Below are 17,553 nucleotides of genomic sequence, written 5' to 3'. Positions count from 1 at the left end.
CTGTGTTATCGTCGGCCTTGACGGTTCCGATTAATTACCGGGATATTGAACCCACTACGAACCCCTTACGTGATGCAAGATGGAGGGTCAATAAAAAAGGAAAAGAGACGAAGTAGAGCGTGAACAGTTCAACAAGCAAGCATTTTTATTCACACCACACAGACAAGCACGTATCCACAGCCATACAGCAAAATGCACATAATAAGCAAAGGAAGAGTTAAAACCGAATACGCGTACACACGGCAACACTTAAACAGTTCTACTTGACGGACGGCGCCAACACACATTTACACAAAAGCAAAGGAAAAAGAAAGGAAGTCGCGACTTCCCTTTTTGTGGCTGGTGAGTCCCCCTCCCATGACCGTCTGCGTGGTCGCACCTGGCCGTGATCTCTCTCGCGGCCGGTGAACCCTCTCCGGCACTCCCTGTCCGGACGCGCAGGTCCACCTCACAGCTGGCGCTGCCGCATCTCCCGTCCGTGCCTTCGCGACAGGGCCGCTCGCCAAGCCACGGGCGCAGGACCTCTTCCCTCGACAAGACCAGCAGACCGGAAGCCTCGAAAACCACTCTGGAACCAACTCGACCAACCGAAGACCAACCCTCGACCAACCCAAGACCAACTCTTGACCAACCGAAGTCCAAGGTCCGTCCTGTCCGCCTTTTGTAGCGCGGGGCTCCGCCCTTCGCTCCGCCCCGTTTTCGGCTCCACCTTGCTTTGAGAAGGTTCCCGAAAAGGGGCGTTCCCTCACGCTCTCCCTCCACCCCGTCCCGTGCGGGGGCCGGGGGAGTCAGTTTTTGGCTCTGGGCCAGAGAATTATTCCCCCAAAAAGAGGCCCCCCACCTTTTCTCACCTTTGACCCCCAGCTCAGATCGCACCTCCCCCACACCGAGCGCGGAGAACTGAAATGGGAGAAACAGGTGGGAAAAGCCCACCGAGCATCGTTGTAGGTTTTTGTTTGTTCCTCCGCGGAGATCGTAACCGCACGGGGCCTGTTGAATGGCGAGTGGCGAAGATGTGGTCGCGTAGATGGTGGAGGTGGCGTGGTTGTAGTGTGGTTGGCGCTGTGGTTGGGATGGCGTGGTTGTTGAGATGCTGTTTATTTGAAATAAAAGATAGAGAAAGAAAAACGACTAACTCAAAGTGTCACAGCCCGGATGGATCACATGAATTCCCTCTATACAATGGGTTTGGGCTAACTACACATGTGCCTATGGAGATATCTCACCTGAGGGCCCTTTATGGTGTAATGCGAATTTCCACAGCCATAACAATATATATATATATATATATATATATATATATATATATATATATATATGTATATGTATATATATGTATATGTATATATATATGTATATATATATATATATCTCTGTGTCGTAAGAGGCGACCAGGGTTGCGTCAGGAAGGGTATCCGGCGTAAAACATGTGCCAAATCACTATGCGGATCATATGGATGATCCACTGTGGCGACCCCTAACGGGAGCAGCCGGAAGAAGAAGAAGAAGAAGAAATATATATATATATATATATATATATATATATATATATATATATATATATATATATATATATATATATATATATACTGTATTTATATACACATACCGGCCCTGGTCGGCGTCCGGAACCCGCACACTCACAGGCCGCAGAGCCATGGTTGGCCTGGACTGACACTGTGAGTACTGTCATGGTGTGTGTGTGTGTGTGTGTGTGTGTGTGTGTGTGTGTGTGTGTGTGTGTGTGTGTGTGTGTGTGTGTGTGTGTGTGTGTGTGTGTGTGTGTGTGTGTGTGTGTGTGTGTGTAGGGGGGGGGAGATTTTGGAGGCAAAATGTGCGATTCCAGGCAATTTCTGACCCATAATTTCCATTCAAACTGAGCGATTTTGCAACCGAAGTAATTATTCAACACAAGTTGGGAAATTCATTCTGCGTTACATGAACACGTACGAATGACACTCCGTGGAGTGGAAAAGCAAGAACACGAACAAGAACAGACCGAATAATCACTGAAGAAATAGCATTACGATTCATGATGATGGATTATATTCATCGTTTAATGACCTGATTGATATCCTTAGTCTAAGAGCACAAAAACAAATGAGAATCGATCAGATAATGGACATATAGCATGCTGTAATAATAGGAACAAAAGCAAGCCTGGTGTTGGCTTAGTGGTTGGGGTGGCGGCTTGGGATCCTAGGGTCCTGAGTTCAAGCCCCGTTAGGCCGCTGAATTAATACCCCAGGAGGTTGACGCAGCCTGTCATCCTTCCGAGGTCAGCAAAATGAGTACCAGTGCACTGGTAAGAGGGACACTGCATCAGCGGCATAGCCGCGTCCCAACCAATGATGCAACCAGCAGCCACAGGCTGCACTCGATAGAGAGAGAGAGAGGAACAAAAGCACTGATATTGTCAGAAGGGATTGATTGATTGTTCCGTATAAAATGAGTTGATGAATGAAAAGTTAAAGCAACGACTTCCTAACCAGAAACAGATGAAAAAGAACAGACTCACGAAGATGAAACAGTGGTCTGGCAGTGAAGAGGAAATGACTGTACTGTGAACAAGATTCCATGGACAAAGATTACTTTCTTGCTGCAGATGCCGACTTGGCAATATATGGAAATGTTGGAGGAGTAGAAAGTTTCAATGGAATCCTCCCAGAGCTGCAGGAAAAAGAGATTTTAGCAAACTGTCCACATATCCGATAAGAAGTACAAACACACTGCCAAGGCTTTGAGCTCGAGCTTCGCAGAAACTGAGAATTCAATAAGTTTGTGTCAAAAGGTCAAATAGTCTATTCTCAGTGACGTATAGTTCAGAGGACGGCCGAAGAGTTCACTGTTTCCGCACAGGCGATCAATGATTGAATGTGTGGATACGCCGTTGAGGATATCACTCTCCATCAACATGAAAAGCTGTTAGATGATCTTGTGATGTAGAATTCCTGAGACGGTTTGAGGAAACGATGTTTGGGGAAACTGCTCACATGCTACGTGTGAAACTGGTAGTGTCAACAACATGCTAAAATTAGGTTATCCGAGCACCCGGACACCTGTTAATATCAAGCCCTGATGTATATGATGCGTCATAGGTGCTGGAGTATATGTTGTGCCTTTTCAAAAACAGGAAACAACACACTGCACAATCTTTACATGAATCGAAGAGTTGTGAAGATTCTTTCTCTTCGATGACAATCTGTGCGAGTAGCTCTGGTTCCATTTGATCTTCATCACAAGGACGGGGTGGGGGGGGGGGCGGTGTAATTTATAACTGGCCGGCACACCACCTTTCAGTGAGTACCACTTCCCGGTGAAGTCGATTAGTTCAGCCTTCATCTAGTTTGGTGTGGCGGAAAAATCAAACCATATTACCTTCTCACTTCGTCATCATTGAGGTCTCAAAATCTGTCCATCCAGATGGGCCGATCGACCCGTATCATAGTCTCTCGTTCTGTCGGTCGAATCATGATTCATAAGCACAAAAGGTGATCGGTGGTGACCCACCGGGCAACCAGCAGACTGGCCCACCTAGTTCTGACCAGGCAACCAGGTGTCCCAGACCGCCCATGCTATCCTCTAAATGCTGAACCCAAAGCGAGGAAGCAGCACCGACCATCTTAAAAGTCTTTGGTATGACTCGGCCGGAGTCAGAACCAAAGCAGCTCCATCCACAATGCCACGGAGTCTGGATGCTGCCTCAACGTCTGCACTATGATATCTTGGGTTAAAAAAAAACAAAAAAAAAACTTTGCCCTCCAACGAAAAGAAAAATTTAAAGAAACTACAAATTTTTGGGAGTGTAGTCAAAGAAATAATGCAAGTGGTCAAAGAATCTGAACAGAGATTTACACCAACAGAGCTTGAACTTAAATAAACTGCTTGAACTGCTCTCAAGAAATATATTCACAAAACAAATCTCTGCATTTCTTATTCATCAGATGTAACATGTTGCACATATGCATCTTTTCAGAGATATCTCTGTGAAATTACATCTGGAGCAAAGTTTTTCACCAAACTAAGAACTTGCACTACACATGAGAGATCACACCTGAAGACTCGGTACGTTGCGTGATGTCATGAGAATAAACCTCGGGATGGCATCACAGGCACTCTGGAGGATTAGCAAAAGTGTCATAAAATTAGCACGCGCTGATGGCGCACCTCGTGATGGTGTCACCCGGTGATCACCGAGTGATGGCACGATCCTTTATCAAAGCTTTCTGGTGTGTCCCTCGGCTGGCTGGACAGTTCAAAAGAAGAGAGCGTTCGCTTTTGGGCTGTCTCGCCAGTGTTCAATTCCCAACCTGAAAATAAACTTATCCTGATGCTTCGTAGGCAGTGCATTGCATCAACGAGTACGCCGGCCAGTGGGTGGACGCTCAGTCATGTGTCCCTTCTGCTGGCATTGGATGTTTGACATTAACAATCCCACGGTGCTCAAAAGAGCAGGACACCGTGCGGCTATCCTGGCCAAATTCCTCATTCTTGCCCCAATGTGCATTGGGCAAAGACTGGTCTTGACCGAACGGTTAAGGTGGCTGGCTTAACATCTTAGAGTCTCGAGTTCAAGCCCCTGTTGGCCGTTGCATTAACACCAGGTTGGGTTGACTCAGCCTGTCATCCTTCCGAGGTCGGCAAAATAAGTGCCAGTGCATTGGCAACAGAAGGCACTGCATCAGTGGCACAGCTGTGACCCAGAAAATTATGCAATCAGCAGCTCCAGGCTGCACAAGATAGCTGGCTAGTGCATTAGGCACTGCATCAGCAGCACAGGCGTGCCTCGGTAAAGGTGCAATGGAATCCGGATCCAATGTCCATTTGCTCCATACAGCAGTGACATCACTGAAAACTGTCAAAATGCGATGCAAGCAGACAATTCTGCTTTCTGGTACAAAGCGGTTTTTACTTCAAAGTAAAGGTCATGCACCTCCTCCTACTGGGGAGTAGTTAACTTCCACAAGCTAAATTCAGTCACAATGTAAATTCCCATTCCGTGGTTGACAATACCTGCTATAACCATCACAGCTGGAACTTTTGCAGGGCTGCAGCGTGCCTTGTACCACCTGCCCGAGGACCAGAAACTTGGGGGACCAGAGGGCGAGTGCACCCGTTACAAAGGATACGCTTGTGAAGCCGAATGAAGACCACATGAAGCTTGGGCTGCACGGAGAGAAAGAAGGAAATGTTGTGAGGGAAGCATTACAAGTTGGCTGTACTTTATAAGTCAAGGGTAAAAGTTTTGCTCCAACTTGCGCCGACTTTAACCACAACATATGCTTCATGCTCACTTCTGTTTACAGGTCTGAGCAGGTTCGACATCGAGTCACGTATTTCCACCTCCCAGGTCACGAGAGCTCGGTTTTCCAGACAAGATCAGTCGTGTCTTTCCATCATCTTTTCATCCCTGCATTACTATCTGCGTTTTTATCCAATTTTTCGTATTTAACCGTACCTTTGTTGTATCATATTGTCAAATTTGTGTTCGGTGAGTTTGTGAGTGTTCAGCATACTCTAAGAGATTGAATTTGACCTGACCTGACTTTGTCAGGTCAGGCCAGATTAGATCTGTGACTTGCTGCAGGTATTATGTAAACTTGTACAAACCGGTTTCATTGTCGGAATGTCGGCGACTGAACAATCTCCCCCACCAGGTTTCCTGATGAGGAGGGTGTATGATATGGACACCCAGCAGGATTAAAAATAAAATCTGTCAGAGGGCAGGCAAGCTCCTTGTGAGCCAACGGCCATCCATATCTAGTGCCCAACTGTGCCTGCGGACGTTCTCCTGCAGTTGGGTTACTTTTTTATTAGGAGGTTGGTGGCAGGATTCCGTCTCTTCCCCTCTCTTCATCATCATCCCCACTGCACTGTGCGCGGCATTAGAACATCATTTGAAATAGACTATACTCCACTCTTACTGAATAAATGCAGACAGACCTAAAAATCATTCAACATTTTGTGTAATAATCATGAAAGCCAAGGCTGGCATCATAAAGTGAATTAAACACATGGCTTACCTTTAGAAGAGTTGCAGGCGGCGAGTGTTGGTGCTGAACCTCCTAAGAATGGTGTCCTTCCACTCAGTTGTGCATTTTCGGGTTAAGTGCCTCTCAAACGCTAGCTGAACCAACTGGGCCTTTCTTTTGCGGAGCATTGCTCGTCTGTGGTCTGAAAAAACGTTTCTCAGAGTGGAGAATGAATTCTCGCACATTGCTGTGGAGGCGCCAAATGTTAAGGCATGTTTGAAAGCAGTCAGTATACTGGGTATTCCGATCAGATGTGTGTGGTACTTTGAGAGGATGTGCTGTACAGTCCAATCCCCCTCGATTGGCTGTGATTGTTTTTGTGAGCTGAAAAACTGTTTAGCAACTTCGTACTCTGTCTTAATTATAGGCGATCGTGACAGGTCCATAATATGTTTCACAGCCTTTACATGAAGAAATTTTACACCTTCTGGATTCTGTGAAACAAGTGCACTCACCAACTGTGAGTTGTGCTCGCTGAATCTGTGATCCATCTCTCCAAGCACTGAATCAATAGTGTTGTAGTACAGTGTCTGAAGTTCTGATTTTTCCTCATCATCCCTGTGTCCTGTAGTTCCCATAACGACATACTCATCCATATTCGTGTTCTCCTTGCGTCTCCGTTTGGGGATCGCGGGTCTCAGTGATGCGCTGGCAGCCGTGGCCATGTCCCACACCTTATTAAACTCCTCGTCACAACGGAGTTTCCATACACAAGCGGTTGCACTAGCCACGATATTTAAACCTGTCATCAAGTCAGTGTCCTCTCTCTGTCGAAGCTTGTTTGGTGGGTCCAATAGGGCAAGAACTGTGTGCACCAACTTGGCAATGAATGAAAATTGGGCTTGGTCATCTCGCGCAGCAGCCTCCATTCGTATCTCTGCGCCGTAGGCCAGCAGGTTGGGCAGATCAGTCCCGAGGTCATCTATGACTATGGGTTGTCTTCTACAGCGAGCGCTTACGCTAGCAGGTGCATCATGGCTGCTCGCTCTTTCTCTGCAGAGTGGCCGTGCTGGGCGCATTTTCTCCCTCTTCCGTTGGTGGAGCTGGAGGAGGCCTTGAAGAAGCAGCACCGTGTTGACATTTTCTTGTATCCATTTCTGTTCGAAGTGCAGTCTGATAGTTGCTTGCTCTCACTGAAACATATTGGCGCCAAGCGCCGTCTGACTTGCTAATGCTAATTGTACGTTAATCGTGCACTTCTCTTGACGTAATGACAACAAATCAAACCAGTAGGTCAAAGGTCAAGCACCAGATCAATGAGCACACCACTTCCCCAAATGTGACCTCATGCAAATATGACCAACAGGGTGTGTTTTATTCTTTTCTTATTTTTGTTTTTATTTCATTTCATTTAGTGAAAAGGTTTTCACTTTTAATATGATAAATATAAATTGATAAATAAAACGCAAAGTTTGGCGCCAAAGGCTTGGCCTGTGGGTGGGGCACAATAACTCATTTGGGGGGGGGCATGGCCTATGAATGCCCCCCCATGACGCCGAAGCTGTGTGCAGCTGCCCTCCACAGAGCAGCTCACCGGATGACGGGATTGGGGAAAAACCTTCGGGACCCCCAATCTTTATGATAGGAGGAAAACCACAGGGTAACCTTCCTGGTTCAGATTGCGGTTGTGTATGTCGGGGTGGTGCTGAGGTGTCGTCCACCAGACGGCGGTCTCCTTGGGTTAACCTGAGGCGGTCCCTTCGGGTGGGTGCCTGGAATGTCCTATCCCAAAGAGAGGACGATCACCCGTCTCTGTTATCATCCAAGCTCAAGCATTTGGACATCGGTATTGCAGCACCAGCAGAGTTCGGATAGTGGCGAAATCATGGTGGGTGGTTACACCGACTATTGGTCTGGTCGCTCTGATGGTTACCATGCCCAAGGAGTTGCTGTAGCTGTGTCCAATAAGCTGACTCCAATGATAATTGAGGTAACACCGGTCAATGAGTGTATTATGAGACTAAGGATTCGTCACTCCTTGGGTGTTATTTCCTTTGTCTCTGTGTATGCTCCGACTGAGGTGAGTGATATCACCGTGAAGGACGCATTCTCTGCCACGCTCGAGTCTGTGGTTGATCAGTGCCCCAGACAAGATACTCTTCTAGTCTTGGGGGATTTCAATGCATCGACTGGAACTGATAGGGATGGTTATGAGACATTAGTTAGTCCCCGTGGGTCTGGAACTGTCAACCAGAATAGCACTAAGTTCCTTGACTTTGCAAGAAGTCATGGACTTAGAGTGGCCGGCTCATGGTTTCAGCGCCCACAAGCTCATCGCTGGACTTGGTATTCCAATGCTGGCGGTGTGGCAAAGGAGATTGGCTATGCCCTCGTTGATGGTCGCTGGAGGATGATCCAGAACTGCAGGGTCTACCGGAGTGCTCAGTTCCTCAATAATGACCACCGGCTTGTTGTGGCAACTCTGAAGTTGCACCTTAAATCCAGGAGAATGATAGCATCCCAGACTAGGTTGGATGTAGGCAAGCTCAAGGAAGAGAGGGTAGCTAAGGAGTTTGCGAACAAGCTGAGTGGAGATTTGGAGGGTCTGTGTGCGTTGCGGAATCCTGAAGAGTTGTAGAGTGCCTTCAAGACCACCATTCTTGATGTTGCCGGTGGATGTCTTGGAACTCACTATTGGGCGAAGAAGAATTTTGTCTCTCAAGGGACACTGGATGCCATTGACCAGAGTCACAGGGCCCAGCTTAATGGCAGAGCTGAGCTGTCCAGGACATTGAGGCATAAAACTGTAAGTGCGCTGAGGGTGGACAAGGAGGCCTATGTGCGAGGAATCTGTGAGGGGGTAGAGCATCACCTGTGGTCAAGTGATTCTCGTCCTGCTTGCAAGGGAATTTGTGCATTGCGTTCATCCAAGCGTGTCCCTCGGTGTACAGCAGTTGGAGCAGAGGGTGGTGGGCTCTTAACAGAGTTTGAAGTGAAGGCCCTCTGGAGGATTCTTGGTCTTCATGGGATGCCACGGAAACGGATCAATCTGATATCTGAACTTTCCTCTGGTACTGAAAGTGCTGTGAGATGTGATGATACCATCTCCGACTTATTTCCAGTTGTTACTGGAGTTCATCAGGGGTGTGTACTGGCCCCCACACTTTTAGCGCTTGCATGGACTGGATTCTGGGGAGGATGTTGGAGAGATCAAGGTGCGGTGCATCGTTTGGGAATGTCAAGATCTCTGACCTTGATTTCGCAGATGATGCAGCCATCTTTGTGGAGACTCTAGATATCCTTTTGGGAGCCCTCGAGGTGCTGAATGAGGAGTCGGAACCGCTGGGATTACGGGTTTCCTGGGTCAAAACTAAGATCCAGGCTTTCAATGACATCTTGGATGTTGCTATCTTGTCTGTACCTGTTTGTGAGGATGTTGAAGTCACAGAGAGATTCACTTACCTTGGCAGTGATATTCATGTCTCTGCTGGCTGTGAGTCAGAGGTCAATAGTCGTCTGGGTCGGGCCTGGAGAGTCAAGGATTCACTGGATCATGGGGGTGTGGCGCTGCCGGTACCTGTGCGGGAGGACGAAAGTCCGAGTCTTCAGGTCCTTGGTGCTTCCAGTCTTGCTATACGGATGTGAGACCTGGACTCTGACCAGGGATCTGAGATGGAGACTTAACTCCTTCAGTACCAGGTCTCTTCGGAGAATCCTTGGCTATCACTAGTCGGACATTGTGTCCAACGAGCGGTTACTGAGAGAGACTCAAATGAGATTTGTTGCCTGCATAGTCCCTGAGCATCAGCTGCGGCTGTATGGACATGTGGCTCGTTTTCCTGACACTGATCCTGTTAAGCAGATTCTCTCAGCGAGGGAGCCTCGTGAGTGGAGGAGACCAATGGGCCGACCACGTGCCTCGTGGTTGCGGCAGGTTGATCGGCATCTCAATGAGATGGGAATGAGCCAGGCATCTGCCTGGGGGATGGCCAGACAAAGGCCCCTGGAGTATCGGCGGAAAGTGGACGCAGCGACACGCTGCTCCGGTGCATGCTCCCATACCTCACCTGACCTGGCATACTTGCCCAGACCTCAGCTCGTCAGCCTGCAAATTATATCTCCGCTCTGACGCAGTGTGCCTCATTCTGCCATCATTCTCCCAAGTGCTGTCCTTTAAACTTGATCTTGATTTTTTTTTTCATAAAACTTACTGTTTTCACACTCTTAACAAAAAAACAAAATCACAAACTCATTCAGCCTGTATTTCCTTCCTTCTTTCATTCATTCTTTCTTTATCCCTTCCTTTTCACAATACCTCCAAATTGAATCTTGATTTAATTCATAGCTTCTTACTTTAAAAGCATTTAATAACGTTTTAAAATGCTTCACTTTCCTTATTTCTCCTCAATCAGGAATACCTGTGTTTGTCTTCTTCATCATCAGGAGATATGCTTCTTCTTCAAAAGGTTTCCTTCCCAAACCTAATCCATTCCTCACCCCTACACTCCAGCCCCCCTCCCCCTCCAAATCGCACCCTCCCAGCTTCCATGCCCCACCCCCTCCCCAAGCTCCCCCATCCCCTTTCCACATTCCAAGGCCCTGCCAACAGTACCTCTTCCCCTGTCCCTAAAAGTGTGGACCTCAAACATCCGAGGCCTTCGCTCCAATCAGACAAATCTCTCAATCTAAGGTTACTGATAAACCGTTCATCCTTCATCCCACAGGACGTCCTTGAATCCTTCGTGTCTCTCCCTGTCTCTAGTCTCCTCTGGTTTGATAGGCCTGAACCCCATCCTGGCAACAGAGTTGCACTTTACATCAATAACTCAATTTCTCACTGTCCGTGTACTGCTCTTACAGCTCCAAACATCCAGGAGTACCTTTGCCTGTGACTTCCCCTCCACTCCCACTTCTTGTTTGACTGTGTGTTGAACTGTCCTCCAAACAGTGACAACTCCATTTACATCTCCCTCTCAGTAAACACGGACCAACCTTTAATCACTCATCCCAACTCTCTCTTCCTCATATGCGGTGATTTCAAATGTCACCATGCAAATTTGCTGGGTGTTGGTACCTCTCGCACCAGCCATGGCACTTCGGCAAAGAACTTCTGTGACTCCATGGGACTGACTCAATCTGTCAACTTCCAATCTAGATTTCTCCAAATGGAAAATCCTCCCTTCTGGACTTGGTAATGACAAACTTCCCTGCTAATATCTCCTGCTCTTCCTCTGCTCCAATTAATAGATCTGATCATGTGCTTATGACAGTCAACATCTCTCCGGCTATTCTCAGAGAGCTGCATCAATGCAGGTCAGTCTGGCAGTTCACTCAGGCAGATTGGCAGGGACTGCAAGCAGCCATCACTCTTCATGACTGGTTTTCCATAGTACATACCACCCCGATATTAATTCAGCCTGGGAATTCTTCCACAGAATGTCTCTGTCTCTGTCTCTGTCTCTGTCTCTGTCTCTGTGTCTGTCTGTCTGTCTGTCTGTCTGTCTGTCTGTCTGTCTGTCTGTCTGTCTGTCTGTCTGTCTGTCTGTCTGTCTGTCTCTCTCTCTCTCTCTCTCTGTCTCTCTCTCTCTCTCTCTCTCTCTCTGTCTCTCTCTCTCTCTCTCTCTCTCTCTCTCTGTCTCTCTCTGTCTGTTCTGTCTGTCTGTCTGTCTGTCTGTCTGTCTGTCTGTCTGTCTTACTCTCTCTCTCTGTCTCTCTCTCTCTCTCTCTCTCTCTCTCTCTGTCTCTCTCTCTCTGTGTGTCTCTGTCTGTCTGTCTGTCTGTCTGTCTGTCTGTCTGTCTGTCTGTCTGTCTGTCTGTCTGTCTGTCTGTCTCTCTCTCTCTCTCTCTCTCATGCTACACTGAATCTCTCGGTGAGGTAATTGCCTTTAAAAACCTCGCAGTCTCTTTCTGGAAGGCAAATCCGAACAAAGACAACCTCAGATCATTCCACAAAAACTGCAACACATGTATGTCCACCCTCGGGAGAGCCAGAAAAAACATCTCTGGTGTATGCTCCCCCTCCATCCTTCTCCTCACTTAAAATGGCACAACAGCCGACACTACTCGGGAGAAGGCTGAATGCCTCAATTCTGTTTACTTTCAGATATTGTGTCCCCAACCCCTCGTTCCCTGTACCTACCCCACCCAGTCATACCCAACTGCTCCTGGACTCTGTGGCTTTTACACCTGAGAAGGTGGACAAGTTTCTGGCAACCCTCGACTCTGATTCTGCAACTGGTCGAAACGGCATCAGCTCACATGTCCTAAAATCACGCTCTGCTGCTGTTACACAACCTCTTTCTGCTCTGGCCACCCTATCATTTCCTCAAGGTCATATTCCGTCTTCTTGGAAGTCAGCTAACATCACTGCCTTAAGGCCCGGTCACACCTTGACGTTTTAGCCAACGTATGCCGATTTTTAATTTTTTTTTCTAAAACGCTGGCACACGTTGAATACGTTATGGGTAAGTTTTGATAACATTGAGAGCACGCTGAAAAACACTGCCATACGTCGTTGTACGCTGGCTTTAAACGTTGTACTTTTTGGTTGTCCTCAAATTTTTTCATGCTTGAAATTTCACGACGTATGCCGGCGTATGACTCACACGTTCCGCTACGCTGGCCGCAAGTTGTATGCACGGTCTGCGATCGTTGACAGACGTCAACACATGCTACTTGTAAGTTAATCATAAGTTGAGACACGCCGAGGTAATGTTTAGCGTACCCGAAACTTATTTCTAACCTATGATTAACGTGTTGTTGGCACGTTACGCGATTGTTGCCACACATCGACAGACGTTACTTTTAAGTTACTCATAGGCTGAAAGACGTCGGTATAATGGATCGTCCTTGCGTCAGCGTCCACGGCCACGGCCAGGACACTTATTTGCAGCATTCTTCAAACTTTTCTTCGGCATGACGAGGATGTTCACACTTCGATGTCTAGCTTGGCTATGATTCCAATTGTCCATCAGCAGCGTCTATTTAAAATAGTCGAGTTTGAGCGTTTTAACACGTTCAGAAGAAACGCTTCAAATTTCCAAACCCCAGCGTCAAAAAACAAAGGCGAGTGACAGCAATTTAAATCGTTCATTGTAAACAATGAAAATAGCTGAGTGGTACCGTTTAAAAGTTGTTGAGTGTAAAAAAAATCCAATTGTTGAGCGCAAGCGTCTACTTTCAATAGTGGGGTTTGAGCGATTTAGCACGTTCAATAGAAACGATTAAAATTTCCGAGCGCCAGCGTTAAAAAACAAAGGCGAATGACAGCAATTTAAATCGTTCATTGTAAACAATGAAAATAGCTGAGTGGTACCGTTTAAAAGTCGTTGAGTGTAAAAAAATCCAATTGTTGAGCTCAAGCGTCTACTTTCAATAGTGGAGATGCAGCCATTTAAATCGTTGAGTGGCAGCCTATGAATAGCAAACCCTACGTCACCGGCAAAGATAAACTGCCGCACGATATGGATAAGTTAGGCTATCGTTGGGCATAGTTTGTGAACGCCGGCTTCACGATAATTATTCGTTGGTATATCGTATCTATAAGTAATCAAAGCGCTCTATGCACATTATTAGTTCATTGTGTAATTTGTCCAACCCGTTATGAATAGACCTAAATCGTAAAAACAAGCTATAGCTCATTGTTGAAAAAGCCCCATAAAAAATTAGCCGCGAAGAACTTCGAACAATGGTGAAAAGATGTCTCCTACCCGTGGACACGCGGACGCAAGGACGATCCATCATAACCCACACCCTCCCCCTCACACTCACCTACTACTGCCAACATGAACAAACTACTACTAATACTAATACTGATACTGATACTGATGACATGGACATCGACTCAAAAAGGACTCGAAAACACTGTTGGGTTCCCCTTCTATGAGCAGCATTTTTATATACCAATTCCCAAAACCGCTGGGAACACGTCTTTATATGGCAGTTGTACGCTAGAAACACGTTAATTTTTTTTTTTTGTCGACCGGAAGACGTCATTGGAATACGTCTACATACGTCGATATGTGTTGGGACTACGTAAAGAATTGGTTCAAAGCACGTCAAACATAAGTTAGAAATAAGTTTCGCGTAAAAAAGACATTACCGCGACGTGTTTCGACTTATGAGCAGCTTATAAGTAGCCTTTGTGGACGTGTGTAAGCGTCCACATATCGTGTGTAAAACTTATCCCCATCGCATGCGGAACGTGTGTCATACGCCGAGTACGTCGTAAAATTTTGAACATGTTTAAAATTTCTTGACGTACTCTACTTACTACGACGTATGATAGCGTACTTTAGCGTTCTACTCACGTATACCAAACTTACTCATACCGTATTTGACGTGCCCCAACGTTTTAGACACATTTTTCTTAGGTCGGCATACGCTGGCAAGATCGCCAAGGTGTGACCGCGATGTTGACACTTCCATTTCTACGGCAGTTATGATTCGAATCGTTGTGCGTCAGCCTTTTAATAGGCTACGTCACGACATCGTCAGCGATGCGTGCAACGCGCTATGCCTAAGTTAGACTATCGTTGGGCATCGGTTGTGTAGGCCGACAACAGGTTCAGCATCCGTTGGTATAAGTTATCTATAACACAACGAAACGTTCTGTGTCCGTTACCAATGCGTTATACATAAGACCAAGTCGCTATGAATACGTCCGAATCTTTAAAAAAAAAACATCAAAAGTTCAACGTAAGCCAGCGTTTTACATACATTTTAATACGTTGCCATCGCTGGCTAAAACGTCCAGGTGTGACCGGGCCTTTACATAAACAAGGTGCAAAAACAGATCCTCTTAACTACAGACCTATCAGCTTCCTTTCAATCAAGGTCATGGAATGCATCATCACAGTCACCACAAGATCCTCCTTTTTCACTAAAGACCTGATCTCAGATCAATTCTGATTCAGACTGGGTCACTCTACATTGGACATGCTGCTTCTGCTCTCCAACAATGGATGGAGGCCCTCAATGTCAAAGATGAGATCAGGGCTGTCTCTCTGACATATCTCAAGAATTTGATACATTCTGGAACTCCAACTTGCTCTCCAAAACTCTCTGCCTATGGCATCCAAGGCATTCTGCACATAGCTGCACATCCTTACTGACTTCCTCTACTCTCAGAGCTCTCAATGGAATCCTTTCATCTCCTCTCACTGGCAAGGCTGGAGTGCCCCAAGGCAGTGTTCTGGGCCCAGTCCTATTCCTGATCTTCATCAATGATCTCTCTGAAAAAATCCTCTTTATCTATTTGATGATGACTCCACCCTCTGCTGTGACATCCCTCATTACTTCAGACAGGCAGGCTGCAGCCTCTTCCCTCTCTTCAAACGTTGATAAAATCACAAGATGGTCAAACACTTGGACTACGTCTTTCAATCCTGATAAATCTCACACTGTCACTGTATCTTGCGAAAAGAAATGCTTGGCAAACCCTCCCATGTACTTTCTTTACAATCCTCTTGAAAAGGTTCAGTCATTCAAACTCGTGGGCCTCACGATTAGCCAGGATTTTTTTTAGGCAAACCATATTTCTAAGGAGGCCTCCAAAGACAGTCAATTATTTGGGCATCCTATGTCATGCAGTCTTTCCCTGCCACACCTTAACCCTTATTCACCTCCAAGGTCTTCATCTGCAGCTTGATAGAGTACTGCTCTCCCCTATTGGCTGGCTCCCCTGCCACACATCTTGCTCAACTTGACGCCATAGAAATCAAGGCCTCCAAGATCAATGAAATCTCCTGTGATGAAGCCGACTCTTGGCCTCTCACTTCGGTGGTCTCTCTGCCTTCTACTGCCTCATTTCTGATCTTGCATCCTCTGCCATTTCTGTCCTCTATCGCCCCCCACATTGCCTCCCACTCCAACCTCCCCAGGTTTCTGCAGGGTGCACATAGTCTGCCAGCCACACCACCTTCTACTGAAACTCCCAAAATCCAGAATTACTGCTCACATCCACTCATTTGTTCCTTTTTCCCCACACCTGTAGAAACAACTTCCTCACCCTCTTCAATCTCATTCTTCCCTCCAAGTCTTCAAAACAGTTGTTCACCACGATCTCAGATCATCCTCCATCCACAATCATGATGTTTTCTATCCCAATTAACCCTTCCCAAGCCAACCTCTTTCCAAGTTTCCAGTTTTTCCTTCCTGAGAGTTTACGGTTGTTTTCATCGTGTTCACCCCCTGTGTCCTCCCCTAGCCCCCAATCTCCCCCACATTCATTATTCCCCAAGTGTCTCTTTATTTTGCCCCTCAACCCTGTTGTTAGTGTGTGCCCCCCCCCCAAAGTACAATATCTATGGGTAAAGGAGGTAATTTGTCTAAACTCTGGTTCATGAAGTAGAGGTGACTATCAAGCGATATCCTTCACAAGATGCAGAAGAAAGTACTTGTGTAGTAGACACTTTATGTCCGTAGACCAACTTGTTCGCACGAGGTTTGAGTCTTGGTCCCTTTCTGCAGCACCGCGCCGCGGCTCTGGAACGATGGCACCGATGAGAATCACAGCGAGGAACCCAAGTGCTGGTGTAATCTGGGGACAATGAAAAACAATCATAGTGATAAAGTGTCTACTATACATTATCCGTCGATGATGTGGCCTCAGTGTATTTTTTTCCATCCTTTCAATGGCTGAGGATTTTGTATGTTTTGCCACAACTGTGCAGATAGCTATGACCGTAATTTGTTTATGATACCAGCACACAATGAAGTACTCTTTTACAAAGGGACTGTGTGGTATTCAACAGCCACCAGCCAAATGATAGCAAATGAAACAGGTAGCTTAATGCCTCCCTCCCTCCCCACACCCCATGAAAGGCAGACTTCATGATGCAGCGCCTTGCTTACAGTGCACCAGACCGACAGTTTATAGTCAGGTCCTATCACACCAGAATGAGACGGCTAAAAGGCGAGCACACCACCTCCGAGATTTCTTGTCAATAATGAATAATAACAACATCTTTTGAAAGCCGTTACTTATTATTAATGTTGTAATGCTGAACTTAAAAATTACTGTATAATTGTTTGAACAAAGTGTTTGAGACTAGTTTTAACAACTTTCAAATTTGAAACCCTTATTCGTTAATGCAATTTTATGAACATGCATCTCAAAAACTTCATTTTCACAAATCTAAAGAAAAAGGAGGCTAAAAAGAATTAAAAAAATAAAAAAGAGACCACTCAATATTGCTTCCCACTATAATAAGAGTAACTGCTCATCCCCAAGCTCACTTTTAAAAAGAGTCAGCCACTACGTTGCTGAATCCAAGGATGAGCACTACATCAGTATTATAGCTACATCCCCAGAGGTTATCCAAAGCATCAGGCTGCTCTACCTTGTGGTATGTACACACAAAGAAAACGTCAAAATTCCTTCACTTTTTCAACAACATCAACAAGCTGTAATCAACTTACTTATCCCTCCATCATTTTTGCATTCGCACGGGACATTAGTGTTGACGAGGCTTTTGCAAAGGCACCTGTCATTACAAAGTAAGAAAAATAAAGTAATGAAAATGATTACCGACTTATCTATACCACAAGCGAGATGTTTGTCTGTCTGTCTGTCTGTCAC

General features: G+C 46.2%; 1 protein-coding gene across 1 annotated transcript in view; it reads right to left on the bottom strand.

Annotated features, from left to right (window-relative positions):
- SPNS1 (SPNS lysolipid transporter 1, lysophospholipid) overlaps window positions 1-17,553 on the bottom strand; it is a 64,917-nt gene that overhangs the window by 23,595 nt on the left and 23,769 nt on the right. The window contains exons 6-7 of the mRNA XM_085859112.1: window positions 16,370-16,512; window positions 5,014-5,166 (exon numbers count right to left, since the gene is read on the bottom strand). Coding sequence (XP_085715238.1) covers window positions 5,014-5,166; window positions 16,370-16,512 — 296 coding nt within the window. The remainder of the gene's footprint in view (window positions 1-5,013; window positions 5,167-16,369; window positions 16,513-17,553) is intronic.

This window comes from Eptatretus burgeri, chromosome 16, assembly GCF_056783735.1.
Source record: "Eptatretus burgeri isolate ZD-2024b chromosome 16, Ebu_testis_v1, whole genome shotgun sequence".
NCBI lineage: Eukaryota > Metazoa > Chordata > Myxini > Myxiniformes > Myxinidae > Eptatretus > Eptatretus burgeri.
This window is presented reverse-complemented; position numbering and strand designations above follow the sequence as displayed.